The sequence below is a fragment of the Lycium barbarum genome, chromosome 3 (assembly GCF_019175385.1).
Source record: "Lycium barbarum isolate Lr01 chromosome 3, ASM1917538v2, whole genome shotgun sequence".
Lineage (NCBI taxonomy): Eukaryota > Viridiplantae > Streptophyta > Magnoliopsida > Solanales > Solanaceae > Lycium > Lycium barbarum.
Genome location: NC_083339.1, coordinates 43242991 through 43258763, shown reverse-complemented (window position 1 = coordinate 43258763; position 15773 = coordinate 43242991). Strand labels below are relative to the sequence as shown.

Sequence of the window (15773 nt, the reverse complement as noted above, 5' to 3'; positions counted from 1 at the left end):
AACACATTAAATACGATCTAAATAGACCTTCAAAGTTCAAAAATATTTAAATGTCCAACCAAAAGTACAATTAACTAGTTCCATAAAGCATAAAACATAAGTCCATTATGAAATCCAAACTAAAACATAAGCCCCACGACTATATAAATGAACCCTAACCGCTTCCGGTTTCAAATACTTCTTACACTGGCAACGAGAACAAGCACACCTAATTACCCCTTCATTTTGAAAAGGGTGAAGTGACATTGCATGTGTGTAAACTTGTCAACAAATTCATCGTGTACACCCACACGATCACTATTATTTATATTATACATCCACATACGATCCATCTACAAAAATATACCCACAAATTATTGAGGTTATAGAAATATATTTTAACTTAAGAATTCTAACTTAAAATATAACTTAAGAAAACACAATCCCAACCAATTCTAACTTTGAATTCTCAATAACAATTCTAACTTTAATAACTTATGGATTCTAACTTTAATATAACTTTTAAAAGCACAATCTCAACCAGTTCTAACTTTGAATTCTCAATAACAAATCTAACTTTAATAACTTATGGATTCTAACTTTAATATAACTTTTAAAAGCACAATCCCAACTAATTCTAACTTTCAATTCTCAATAACAATTTTAACTTTAATAACTTATGGATTCTAGCTTTAACAACTTATGGATTATAACTTCAATATAACTTTGAAAAACACAATCCCAACCAATTCTAAAAATTGAAAAGTAAATCTAGCCAAATAAAGTCTACATTTTAGTTTTGAGGTTATAGAAATATTATGACTTAACATTCTAACCTTGAAAAGCACAATCACAGTCAATTCTAACTTTGAATTCTCAATAACAATTCTAACTTTAATAACTTATGGATTCTAACTTTAATATAACTTGGAAAAGCACAATCCCAACCAATTCTAACTAAGGTAACACAAATACATTGACAATGAACATAAAAATTAGCACAATCTCAAGAAAATATATATATATATATATATAACTTGGAAAAGCACAATCCCAACCAATTCTAACTAAGCTAACACAAATACATTGACAATGAACATAAAAATTAGCACAATCTCAAGCAAATATATATATATATATATATATATATATATATATATATATATATATATATATATATATATATATATATATATATGAAAAGTAAACTAGTCAAATAAAGTTTACATTTTTTCACAAATTTAACAATAATTTAAGAAAACACAACACCAACCAATTCTAACTTTAATAACTTATGAATTCTAACTTTAACAGCTTATGGATTATAACTTCAATATAACTTTGAAAAGAACAATCCCAACCAATTCTAAAAATTGAAAAGTAAATCTAGCCAAATAAAGTCTACATTTTAGTTTTGAGGTTATAATATTGTTATAGAAATATTATAACTTAACATTCTAACCTTGAAAAGCACAATCCTAACCAATTTTAACTTTGAATTCTCAATAACAATTCTAACTTTAATAACTTATGGATTCTAACTTTTGATATAACTTTGAAAAGTACAATCCCAACCAATTCCAAAAATTGAAAAGTAAATCTAGTCAAATAAAGTCTACACTTTAGTTTTTAGATTATAGAAATACTATAAGTTAACAATTCTACTTTGAATAGCACAATCTCAATCAATTCTAATTTTGAATGCTCAATAAAAATTCTACTAGCTTATGAATTCTAACAAAAAGCATAATTCCAACAAAAAAAAAAAAATAGTCAAATAAAGTATACATTTTTGCACGAATTCAACATCAATAATATTACAAACAATGATAACTAAGCTAATACAAATACATTGACAATGAACATAAAATATAGCACAATCTCAAGCCAAAAAAAATGAAAAGTAAACTAGTCAAATAAAGTTTACATTTTTTCACAAATTCAACATTAATAACATTACAAATGATGTTTAACAAAGCTAAATAGACTAACATTAGGCCTAAAATCTACAAATAAAACTAAAATTGAAAGAATTTAGAAGCCCTAATTTAAAAGAAACTATCTCAAATTACAAGTTAAAAACGAGGCTGGGGTAGGTGGGGTTGGGCTGCGTAGGTAGCGGCGGGTGGGTGGCGGGTAGCAGCAGGTGGCGGGCGTGGGCAGAGGGGGGTGGGCGGCGGGTTAGGGTTTTTTATTTTAGAGAGAAGTGGGTTTTTTTGGGGAAGATAGCAAATGATATGCCAAACCCGTTTCTATCATATTGTTAAAAAAAACCGACGGAAAAACCGATGCGGTCTGTCGGTTTTTTTAAAATGTTGACCAGCCTTTGACCAAAAAAAAAAATTAAAAACCGACGTAGTCCGTCGGTTTCTTTAAAAAAAATTCGTTTATTAATATTTTACAAAAAAAAAATGAATTATAAATTATTTAATATATTTTTAAAAATTTAATTAATTTTTTAAAAAAAAAACCGACGTGGGACGTCGGTTTTTGTAAAAAAGAATTGGTGGAAATATAATTTCAAAATTTTGCGGAAAAAACCAACGTTGTCCGTCGGTTTTTTAATTAAAAAAATTAGAAATACACAAAACCAACACACTGCGTCAGTTTTCCGTCGGTTTTTCAAAGCGACGCAATCCGTCGAATTTTGCCAGTTTTTTAGTAGTGTATTTTTACGTCTATCCTTTTTTTTTCTTCATAATATTGTTTTTCTAATTGAATTTGGAAGGGCCACAACTCCTGTAAGGCGATAGAGTAACAGAAAGTTGAGTGCTTAAATTTAATTTGCTCGTACTACTAAAAATATGTTAGGCTAGATTTTTTATTTGGAAAATATTGTTTTATAAATTTCTTTAATTATATCATCATAATTCATAGGTTGGAGTTTACTTCTATTTTTCCATCTTCGAATGAGAAGGTGAGTATATACCTATCATCCCGCACTCCTACCCCTTCACTCTCACCTACAATAGTATTTGTCTAGATTATATACAAATATTTTTAGGATAATATTTTTTTTTACTTACGTATCAAACACAAGAAAATAAATAAAAAATTCAATTATTTTCCTGAAAAACATTTTTCATGAAAAAGATTTTCCGTTATACCCAACATCTCAGTCCTTATTAACTTTTGGGGAATATGGATGATAGTAAACATAGTACTAGAACCACATGCAAAGCTGCTTTAGTAAATTAGTAAAATACACAAGATTCCTCCTAAAGAAAGGTAGAAAACATAAACCTAACCAAGCAAGAAAGCATAAAATGCTGAAACACAAATTTGGCTAAAAGATATGGCTTGTATACGGCTCACTCGCTTTGAAAGTTAAATCTTATACCTGATCTACATTTTCTTAACATAGAAAGGGAAGAAAGAAAAGCGACGGAAAGAATTATATATGTAGTCTTCCTTAACAGCTTGCCGTTATAAGTTATATGGAAATGACAAAACAAATATGGTAATTAATATGACGATGAAAATTAATGTGAGGATAGATCGCATAAGATAGGAATGTTAATTATATTATTGCTTTAATTAACATTACTTACTAGAGACTAGTATTATCGAAGTATAAATTTATAAGCTAACTTAACAACAGTGAACAGCCAAATTAATCGTTTTAATAAGGAGTTTAGCTTATATTTATTAGTATTAAAAGACAATCGTCATATCAAGTTACCATCACCTGATGTAATAGGTGACTTGCATTTTCTTAAGATTACTAGACTCACTTTTTATGCAAGGTTGTAGATATTTTTTTGAATGACATGATAACATAAAATATTTTGAAAATTTGGTGGCCATTCAGCCAAATGAATGGCAAAATATAACCCAGCCTAATGTTATTACATATGTTTAACCCAATTGACATTTTTAGTAGAAGATTGGGTACGCTGTAGCCAAGTGCACCCTTCTTCCTGACTCGTCTTCCTTCATTGAGTTTTAAGTTTTTATTCTTCAAGCTGAATATGAATACTCTTGAAATGGTGATTTGTTTGTTGAAATCGCCTGCTGAAGTTTATTGTAATGAAAATTGACGTTAAACACTGATTTGTTGTTGGGGTTCGATATTTGAGCTTAAGACTCTAAAGAACAGTTCGAACCCCTTTAGAGTTACAATCTTGAATATGAACTTGAAATTTCCTGAAAATAGTGAAGTTTGAGAATCTGAGTACTGTGATATTCGTGTTAATCTTGTGTAATCCACTGAAGTTGACGGATTAGTGGAGCAATGAGTGAAGAAATCTGAAAACCACCATTTATTGCAAGTTTTAAAGAGTGGTTTAAATTTAAATTTAATTTTTTTTGTCTAAACCAAGAAGGCCTTTGAGAAGTTAAATATGAAGTTTGGACAATTTAGAGGCAATTTGAAGTGGTGTTGAATCGAAATAGCTGAGCTGAAAGTCGAAGAAGATGAGCTGAAGCTCGACTATATATCAATATAAATCTTCCATATATATTTAGTTATCTCCTTATATTTGTATATTTTCATGAAAATCTATGTGTGATATACAGTAATATACACGTGTTATATGCATTGCCGCATTAATATTTTCCAAGTCTGATTTCAGCTCTGAATGTTAATCTACAGCATTCCTCAAATTTTGCAAAAAGCTTCATCCAGATGTTCAAATACCAACCGTACTCATGAAAATCTGTGTATGATAAATATACATGCATTATATACATTGTTAGAGTGGCGTTTCCAGGTCGATTTTAGCTCTGAATTTGACTCCAAACCAGTCCAAATCACCTCCAATCTTCTTCAAATTTTGTATATAACTTTGTGGGGGTAAACATGTGTCGTCAATGAATTCCAACCACACTCACTTAGAAAACAAATATTAAAATATTTCAGATTTCAAAATGAAGCTTCAAATAAGTCTTCAATGGCGAGAGTACAATTTAGGATGATGATGAAATTGTTATTAGCAGTTTCAGAGGCTTGTGTATTAAATTAAATAAATTTAAAACAAGAGGGTAATGGTATCCAAGATCAATAAATCAATTTTTGAAGTTGTATTTTATATTTGCATAAAGAAAGTTGACTGCACAATTGTAGTTGACTACACAATTGCCAACATGTTTTTGAACTAGCTAGTACATATTGATATGTTTAGCTTATCAACAGTCAAATTATTTGAATTTTGATCAATATTTTAAGAAGTATTTTTTTTACCGTACTGACATGAGAGGAATTTCAACTTATAATACTTTTCATATAGCTTTTGCATAGCTACATTTTAATTTAAAATATAAATTAATCTAATTAAATTTATCTCTGAAGAATAGTCAAATTAACTTAAAAAACAAAACTCTTTGATGAATGGTAATCAATTGAATGACACGAATATAGTAACATGTCATCATAATACTCATAATTTGATTAGTTGTACTCATTGTGTTTCAACATTATACTTATTTCTATTTCTATTCTTTTTTTTTACCCCCTCTGCCCAGGAGCTTCTCTTTTTACTCTCTTGGTGACTCGAATTCATAATTTTCGAATTGAAGTTGGAGAGCGTTTACAATATGATAAACCCCTCTTGTTCCTATTTCTATTCTTTCACCCTTTTTAAATCCGTGTTAGTAAAATAATGCCAACGGTTCCCAAGAAAATCAAAAGACAAGGACCCTCTTGAGAAGTTTGATCGTCAGTCAAATTTATAGTTTGTCTTTTCAATTCCCCAACTTATATAACAAGTCAGATATTCCACCGTTTTAATTTTGTTGCACTTTCTCTTCTCGAAAGTCAGTTTAATTAATTTTTAAAGTTAAATTGTATTATATCAATCCAATATTTTAAAAATATTTAAAAATTATATAAAAAGTAGTATATCTTGTAAACTTTTTCATGTCAATATGATTAAAAAAAAGGGGAGTACATTTTGAAATATTAGTTAAACTTTACAAAGTTAAAATCTAGAATAACAAAAAGTGTCTATGTAAATTGGAACAAGAGAGAGTAATTCTTTCTTTTCAAGTAACCTGGCTTTTCAGTTGTCAGCTCGGCTTCCTTCAAGCCATTCATACCATAAAAGAAGAAAGAAACAGAGAATCTGAAATTAAAGCTTCATCAGCACTAGCCATTTATATACTATATATATATATAAAGGAAACTCTATCATGTTATATAATCTGAAAGATGGGGTCAATGAAGGCAATGTCAGAAGTAATGAGAAAATTTGGAGATGAAAAAAGTAGCACATTGCTTGATGAATATGAAAGGATTACATTTGAAATACAATTGAACCAAGCTATTCTTGCTAGAAGTTTATCTGAGCCTGGTAGAAGGAAGAGTACTAGTAGTACTACACAATTATTAGCTCCACCACCACTACTGGCCGCCAGAGACACGGATGGATCCAGCTCTTCAGGTACAGGATTCCGGAAATTCAGTAGTTTTTACTCATACTCTATATACTTTCTTCGTCTCAAATTATATGTCAAATTTTTTCCCCTTAAGAAATACTTAATTAAGAGGGGTATTTGACATACTTTATCCTTATTTATGTTTTTTTTTTACACACCCTTAAGAAATATTGATTAAGAGGGGTATTTGACATACTTTACCTTTATTTATGTCTAAATTATAATCTCTGTCCGTTAAATGTTTACTCTAATTATGTGTCATATCCATTAATGACAAAATTCTATTAAGGGTAAAATGGAGAAAAAATAATTAATTATGCCTTGAACTTCTAAACCAACAAAGAATTTGAGACAACAATTTTTAGTAACCACGACAAATAATTTAAGACGGAGGGAGTATGTCTTACAAATTTATTAAAATTTTATAAATATTTGATTGTGAATCGTGTTATCATTATAAATTAATTTGAGATTACTGTAGGAACCCAGAAACTTCAAATTCTGAATCAGCCTCTGGCCAGAGATACTAAGCAAGAGGAGGAGCAAGGGCAGTGCCGCCACCGTCGCCGTCGTGGTTACGGGTTCCAAAAGGTGATGAAGAAGTTGCTGAAACCAATTCTTGGTAAAATGAAAGGAGATAATAATAGCATCATAGAAACTCCTCCAGATATTCCCAAGGACCCCAGGTTTTGGAACAAGTTCAGTAGATCGTTACGGATTTAATTAAATTTTAATATATGGTTAGATATATATGATTATAGTTATTTCATATTTGTTGTGCAAAATCTCATTGCCATTTCCCTTGCTTTGCAGCAAAGTTTAGTAAAAAGTATATATATTTCAGGTTCTTTTTCCTTGTTGGCTATATTTCGATATTGGTGGTGCTGCGAAATTAAAGAACCAACATTATGAGTATCATCATTTGTTTGTTTAATTTTTCCATGACACTGTTGAAAACTATTGTAGTATGTACTGTAGTCAAAAAAGCAATAAATCAAGTCTCAATTATTCGAAATTAGTATGCTACTAGTATATGATTTTTGTTTGTATTTATCCGCTCTATGCAAGTCGTCTTCATATTTTTGTTTTGGTACAGTGGAAAAACAACAAATTAACTAAAAAAATAAATAAATTAAGCAATACTGCTTTAAGTTCGCTGGTAGAAGAAATTCCATGTCCTTCGATGCATGACTCCAGAGTATCAACGTCTCTTCGTGATTCTGACTAGGGTGCACCAAGAAATATGACAAACCTCACCAAACCAACAATTTGAGTAAAATCGAGAAAAAAACCCGACTAGTGATTTGGTTTAGTATTGAAAAAAAAACCCGACCATAATTGGTTGGGTTTGGTTTGGTTTGGTTTTAACTAAAAAGTCAAACCCAACCAAACCAACCCGACATTACATTTATATAATTTAGAAATATTTTATCCATAAAAATATTTATTTATAATGTAATTTATAAATATTTCTTAATTTTTTTTATAGGTTTTGTCTTTTCACATATTATTTCAAGCTTGGACTTAGAATTTTGAATGATTCAATAAGTTTTATAGCCCATAAATATAAGTGGCTCAAATAAAGCCCAAATCAATATTAATGCTAACGAAATAAATTCAATTCTAACATTAGGAGTAACAATAATATTGAATATCTATTCTTAGTATTGCATTGGTCTAGACAGTGAAAATACATAATTTAATTTAGTTGAGAAGGGCACGTGATGTGGATTAAGTGAAGTACATCAAGGACGAGCATGGCAAAGTATTGGTAGAGGAGACTCTCATTAGACGGAGATGGCAGTCATACTTCCATAAACTCTTGAATGGAGAAGGGGACAAAGACATTGTGTTAGGAGATTTGGAACATCCAGGGAGGCGTCACGATTTTGGGTATTGCAGGAGTATTAAGGTGAGAAGGTTAAGGGTGCTGTTCGTAGGATGCGCAGGGGAAGAGCGACCGGACCTGACGAGATTCCCATGGAATTTGGAAGAGCGCGGGCTCGGTAGGTTTGGAGTGGCTGACTAGGTTGTTTAATGTCATCTTTAAGACGGCAAGGATGCCCGAAGAATGGAGGTCGAGTGTAATGATCCCTCTATACAAGAACAAGGGGGATATCCAGAGTTGCAACAACTATAGAGGTATCAAGCTACTAAGTCATACTATGAAAGTGTGGGAAAAGGTGGTGGAGATGAGAGTGAGGAGAGGCGTGTCTATTTCAGAGAACCAGTTCGGATTCATGCCGGGACGCTCAACTACAGAAGCCATCCATCTTGTGAGGAGACTGGTGGAGTAGTATAGGGAGAGGAAGAGGGACTTACACATGGTATTCATCGACCTAGAAAAGGCTTACGACAAAGTTCCAAGAGAGATCCTATAGAGATGCTTGGAGGCTAAAGGTGCACCTGTGGCGTACATTAGGGTGATCAAGGACATGTATGAGGGAGCCAAAACCAGAGTAAGGATAGTAGGAGGAGACTCAAAGCACTTCCCAGTTGTGATGGGATTGCATCAAGGATCAGCTCTTAGTCCGTTTTTATTTGCCTTGGTGATGGATGGATTGACGCCGCAAATTCAAAGTGAGGTGCCATGGTGTATGCTTTTCGCGGATGACATAGTCCTGATCGACGAGACTCGTAGCGGAGTTAACGCTAAGCTGTAGGGTTGGAGACATACCTTGGAGTCTAAAGGGTTTAAGCTGAGTAGGACCAAGACAGAGTACTTGGAGTGCAAGTTCAGTGAAGCACCTCAGGAGGTTGGCGTGGAAGTGAGGCTTGGTACCCAGGCCATCCAGAAGAAAAGTAGTTTCAAGTATCTTAGGTCTATCATGCAAGGCAGCGAGGAGATTGACGATGATGTCACACATCGTATTGGGGCAGGGTGGATGAAATGAAGGCTCGCTTCCGGAGTGCTATGTGACAAGAAGGTGCCACCACAACTTAAGGGCAAGTTCTACAAAGTGGTGGTTAGACCGACTATGTTGTATGGGGCGGAGTGTTGGCCAGTTAAGATCTCTCACGTTCAAGAAATGAAAGTTGCCGAGATGAGAATGTTGAGATGGATGTGTGGGCACACCAGGAGTGACAGGATTAGGAATGAGGCTATCCGGGACAAGGTGGGAGTGACCTCGGTGGAAAACAAGATGTGGGAAGCAAGACTGAGATGGTTTGGGCATGTGAAGAGGAGAGACATAGATGCCCCAGTGCGGAGGTGTGAGAGGTTGGCCATGGATGGTTTCAGAAGAGGTAGGGGTAGGCCGAAGAAGTATTGGGGAGAGGTGATTAGACAGGACATGGCGCAGTTACAGCTTACCGAGGACATGACCTTAGATAGAAGGGTTTGGATGACCCAGATTAGGGTAGTAGACTAGTCGATAGTCTCGTTATCCTTCCTTATTAGTAGGCGCATTATCGCAGTATAATTTCTTGTGCTCTGATTTCTGCTATTATCTTTTATTTCCTGTACTTTGATTATCCTATTTTATCTGTGTCGCTTTCGTTATTTGCATTTCCATATCGCTTTGAATTTCTTAGCCTTATCTGACCTCTTTTATGCTTTTTATTGAGCTGAGGGTCTTTCGGAAACAGCCGTCTTACCTTGGTAGGAGTAAGGTCTGCGTACACTCTACCCTCCCCAGACCCTACGTTGTGGGATTTCACTGGATTGTTGTTGTTGTTGCTTTCTTTAATAATCAGTCATATAATTAATACCTATTAAATGTACTTATTTTAGCATGACTTAGTAACTTTAGATTTTGATCATTTTCATTATGGCTTAGCAATTGCATTATCTTTTTGGTTGAATATTTTAGTACAATGTCATCACTCATCTCACATTTTGTATTATTTTCTTAAGAAACGCTTTAATTAGATAGTTGCATCTTACTAGGACTAAAGAAATACTTGAAGCAAAAGTTATATGTTTTGTATGAAGACTTTACAGCAAAAAACCCGAAGTTGAAAAAATCGACTTTTATTGGTTTGGTTTGGTTTGGTTTGTAGATTAAAAACTCGACACAATTGGTTTGGTATTTGAAAAATCCGAACTAACCCGATCCATGTACACCCCTAATTGTCCCTCATTTTCTAGAAATTAAAATCGGCACACTGATTTGCCTCCCTTCAAATATGTCTAATCGTGGCTCTGTTGACCTGCAACAAGTATCTATAGTCTGAATAATAGGTCTAAGTGGATGTTGTTGAACAATATCTTCCATGATAAACTTCACAGTTCGTAAGCAATCGATTTTTACTTCTACAGCTTCATAATTCATTTGGTTTGCGACTTTTAGCTCTTGCTTGATGCTCCGCAATTCTGCAGTAACTAGTAAGACTTGAAGCATTTTTCACTTTTACATGAGTATCCCAACAAACATTTTCCGTGAACATCTCTAAAGATTCCTCCAAAAGTTGTATCTCCATAGTGTATCTTGACACTATATTATTGTGAATACTAAATTTTGTATTTTAAGATAAATTAGAAGCTTTTGTAAAATTAAAGATTTTCAATCACATTATTTTTGAGATGAACACAGTGCCAGCTTAACCTTAAGACAAGTAAAGTACTTGCTTTAGGCCCAAAAATTTTACTTTTAAAAATTATTTCTATTGTATATAATGTAAATTTTATTTTATTATTATAGAATTTAAATATTTATTTTTCATATTAAGATTTAATAAATTTCATTCTTTTCTCACTACTTCGTGTAACCAATATTCTTTTTATGATCTTAATTATTTCAGTCACATATTGAAGTATTTAAAGTCAAGAAAAAAGTTGAACACAATTTCAACTTTCAAATATTCTAATTCAATTTCAACTTTAAATACTCATATTTTCAAGTTCAACTGAATATTGTCCAAACAAGTGTAAATAATTTGATGTATATATTCTTTTTGATTATTTCTCACATTTTTTCCATCACACTTTCACGTCGGCATGAAATTATGTATGAATCTTGTCAAATACTATGTATAACTCTTATATTAAGGTTTGACTTTATATCTCAAATTATACCCAGCACAAACATATATAAATTAAACGGAAAAGGGCCAAATGTACCCCTGTACTATGAGAAAATGATCAAATATATCCCTCGTTATACTTTGGGGCTAATTATACCCCTGCTATTATACTTTAGGGCCAAATTTACTCTTCATCCGTTAAAGTTATTCAAGTTGGACATCGGATCCTACGTGGCTGCCACACATTTAATGAGGTGAATACCACGTAGCATGCCACCTCAACACCCCTAATCCATTTTACCTTCCCCTTCTTCCACCTCTAAAATTTTCTTCCCCTCCACCACCATTGTCACCATCACCTCAACATATTTATTAACAAACATCATGAATTCCAACCTCAAGAACAGATTCCAGATGTATATCTTTTTGTGCCGACTGCATCAATTTTATCAATAAAGACAATTGAAGGTGAGCGATCATCAGCAACCCGGAAGAGCTCCCTGACCAATTTAGGCCCATCTTCCAAATATTTCTAGATCAGTTCACTTCCCACAACACGTAAGAAAGTTGCTGAAGTGGAGTTTGCAATCGCCTGAACAAAACGGTTTAAATAAAGCTTTTGAGTATTATCTTAGTATCGGCTAGAGAGACACTATGTGATGCAAGTAAATGAAAAGCACTCAATAACTAGTTGATTAGTACTGTCTGCACATGAACACACAAGGACAAACAAATCACATGGATGGCTGGCACTAGTCAAGATACATTCTAGCACAAAATGTTACTGGAAAGTGCCCAAACCACCTTATTAAATTCGAACTTGGCCACACGTACATAATCTCGCCACCTTGGGTAGTGCTCTCTCTTAAGCTTGAAGCTTTAAGAGGTTGGCGGGATTAGGGATTCCGGGAAAAAACTTATGTACGTGGTGGCAGTGATGGTAGCAATGGTGGGGAGGGGAAGCAAATTTTAGTGATGGAAGAAGGGGAAAGGTAAAATGGGTTAGGGGTGTTGAGGTGGCATGCCACGTGGCATCCACCTCATTAAATGCGTGGCAGCCACGTAGGATTCGATGTCCAACTTGGACAATTTTAAAGGATGAAGGGTATGTTTGGCCCTAAAATATAACAACAGGGGTATAATTAACCCCAAAGTATAACGAAAGGTATATTTGACCCTTTTCTCATAGTACAAGGGTATATTTGGCCCTTTTCCGTAAATTAAAGATCTAATCTGAATGAAATTCTAGAAAAATCAGAACATAAAAGATCTATCGCAACAATAATTAATTACTAAAGTTTCAAGTCAGAGTGAGAGTATGATATTGTCCGCATGAATCATTTACATAGGTAAAATACTAGCAAAGATAAACAAGTCACTTCCCATTCTTATTGCAAATTTGAGGGATTAAAAGTTCAAGAAGAAAAGAGGTGAATCAAATTATGTGAAAATCCAATGATATGTAGTGTCAGATTTCACTTCCATCATTTAAAAAGAACTGACACTAGCTACAAATTTCTTCAGTTCTTCCCGCTATCCAACAATACTTGATTTTCTCTGATACGCCTCTAATCGCCGCTGATCAAAACATTACACTTAACAAAGCCTTCAATACAAACAATCCGTTCCCAATATATAAAGATGGAGCCCAAATTTACTTTGCTCAAATAAAAACCAAACAAAATTGATGAAAAGAACAAAGAGGAGGAGCTCAAATATGAAATGTGAAGTAAACGAGGAAGGAAAACGAATAAATTTCGTACTCTTTGTAAATAAAATTATTAAAGTTTGTTTTGGACTCTTTTTACCAAAAGTCTTTGACATGTCAGTGATGTTCCTAATGAGTAAGGACAATGAAATAATTAAAGATTAATTTTACATTTTGATCAATTTCTCTCTGCAAAGGGTATAAGGATAATAACCTCCATTATTGGTAATTTCTCGATAAAAATTCTCAAGAAATAACTGGACCATTTTTAAATACTCACAATTTTCATGACCAAACGGCCCTAAGTTTCAGATTTTCACTTCCATAGTGTAAGTGGATGGATTTTAACAGAGAACATTCAGTGCTTCCGCTTCAAGTTTTATCGATTTAAAAGTGTAAGAAGCTTTCACAATGATCCATTATTTAACTCTATAACTCTATAGTGATACGAATTTATAAACTAAAATAAAAATGGTTAAATTATGCGTAAAAGGGCTAAAAATATCCCTGAACTAGCTCAAAAGGTCTAAATATACTCTTTATCCACCAATTTTGTTAAAAATACATATCCGCTCAGCTTTCTGGCTCAGTTTTTCCCTTAAAACGAATAGACCTCTATTTTTTTAATTATTCTTTTTAATTTTAAAAAAAAATATTTTGTAATTGTTTTGTGTGTTTTTCATTTTTTTATTTTTAAAGTGACAATTGAGGCTCAGATCTGTCTTATGCTTAAGTATAAGTTTTTTAATTGTTATTTATTACTTATTACGTGTCATATTTCTATTGGACAACATTAAAATTTAACATACCAACTTTGTCATAAAACATACAAATTATCTTATTTATTCATAACAAATTATTATTTGTTCATCACAAAAAATAAAATTATTATTTTATTTATTCACCTAATTTTATCTTAAAACGTACAAATTATTTTATTTGTTCACCACAGAACAACAAAAAATAAAATAAAATTAAGGTTGCTGATTGGCTCATAAAATTAATTTGTTATGAACAAAAATATCAAAAAATAGGAGGGGTTTATTAAAGGGAAAAAGTTTTTAATTTGGTGGAATATGACACGTATAAATGTGCAATATCTGTTTGATATAAGAATGTCTTCTAAATTCCTTTAACCCAGCTCAAAGGTTAATCCTTGCCATCTGTTATCACTGCTATTCTGCTATGCCTTGTTCAGTTCTCTCCCCTACCCAACAACACTTGCTTTTCTCTGTTCAAAACATTACACTTAACAATCCATTCCCATATAAAAATAGAACCAAGATTCACTTTCCTCAAATAAAAACTCAGTCTTTAACCCAAAAAAACTGCAGTTTTTTTCTTGATAAGGATATTATCAAGAAAGATGGTGGGTTTCAATCCATATCTGATTTCAGTCATCTACTTACATCTTTGGTTTTAGCAGATGAGTTTGAGCTAGCCTTAAAACTAAGCTCATCTTCTTATGCAGCATTGACAACAAATGAATACACATACTCAATTTGGGTCACTTTATACTGCAAAAATAATGACCCTGAAACAGCCAAATCCATTTTAACACACATGTTAAAAGATGGGTTTCAACCCAAAGTTACCACTTTTACAACTCTGATTAATTCTTTTTGTAAATGTGGGAAATTAAAACAAGCTTATGAGGTTTTTGAAGTTATGGGTAAAATTGGATGTGAACCCACAATTCATACTTACAATTGTTTGCTTAAAGGTCTTTGCTTTCTTGGTAGAGTAGAAGAAGCATATGAATTGCTTTTGAATATCAAGAAATCTAAGAAAAAACCTGATCTTTATACTTATACTGCTGTTATGGATGGTTTTTGTAAGGTTGGTAGGTCTAATGAGGCATTTGAATTGCTTGATGAAGCTTTAGAAATGGGGTTGACACCTAATGTGGTTACTTATAATACTCTGTTTAATGGGTATTTTAAAGAAGGTAGACCTTTAGATGGGATTGTTTTGTTGAGTAAAATGAAAGAAAAAAATTGTGCGCCTGATTATGTTACTTATAACACATTGTTGCATGGATTGTTGAAATGGGGTGAAATTGGTGATGCTTTATCAATTTATAAAGAGATGTTAAATCTTGAACTTGAGGTCGATGCGAGGATGATGAATTCCTTGTTGAGGTTGTTATGCAGGCGATCGAGGAAAAATAAAGAGTTATTAGAAGATGTATATGAAGTGTTTATGAAAATGCGGAGTCGTAGACTAGTTGTGGATCCTGTTGGTTATGAGTTGGTTGTTGAAGCGTTTTGTAGTGGTAATAAGTTGGATAAAGCTCTGGAGAATTTGTATGAGATTGTTAGAATTGGGTATTCTCCTAAGGCTTTTACGTTCTCTAATGTTATTCGTGTACTTTGCTTGGAGGGAAAAATTGACAAGGCATTATTAGTGTTTGTTCTTATGGTGAAAGATGGAAAATCTCCTAGTAAAGTTCCATTTAACTTGTTGATCAATGAGCTGAATCAACAAGGAATGCTATTGAATGCTCGTTACTTGTATGGTTTAGCATTGAAATGTGGGGTGGTGGTGCCAAGAAATAAACCTGCGGTATACTTGGCTGGGGACAAGGTCTTCAACTCGGGGAATGTATAGATTTTGTTTTCAGTATGAGCTTTTTCATGAATGAAATAGATCTGAACAGATACATAGAATTCATATAGTCGACTCAACTTGTTTGAATTGAGGCTTTTGTTATTGACAACAAGCTTTGTTGTAAAGATATTTCTAG

General features: G+C 32.8%; 2 protein-coding genes across 2 annotated transcripts; both read left to right on the top strand.

Moving 5' to 3' along the window:
- The first annotated feature begins 6127 nt into the window (after positions 1-6127).
- On the top strand, positions 6128-7207 carry LOC132630767 (uncharacterized). The gene is made up of 2 exons (XM_060346354.1): positions 6128-6359; positions 6836-7207. The coding sequence occupies exons 1-2, from the start codon at positions 6128-6130 to the stop codon at positions 7075-7077; spliced, it is 474 nt and encodes a 157-aa protein (XP_060202337.1). The 3' UTR covers positions 7078-7207.
- Positions 7208-14212: 7005 nt separating this feature from the next.
- Positions 14213-15637, top strand: LOC132630766 (pentatricopeptide repeat-containing protein At5g41170, mitochondrial-like). Its single transcript, XM_060346353.1, has one exon. The coding sequence runs from the start codon at positions 14213-14215 to the stop codon at positions 15635-15637; it is 1425 nt and encodes a 474-aa protein (XP_060202336.1).
- The last annotated feature ends 136 nt before the right edge of the window (positions 15638-15773 follow it).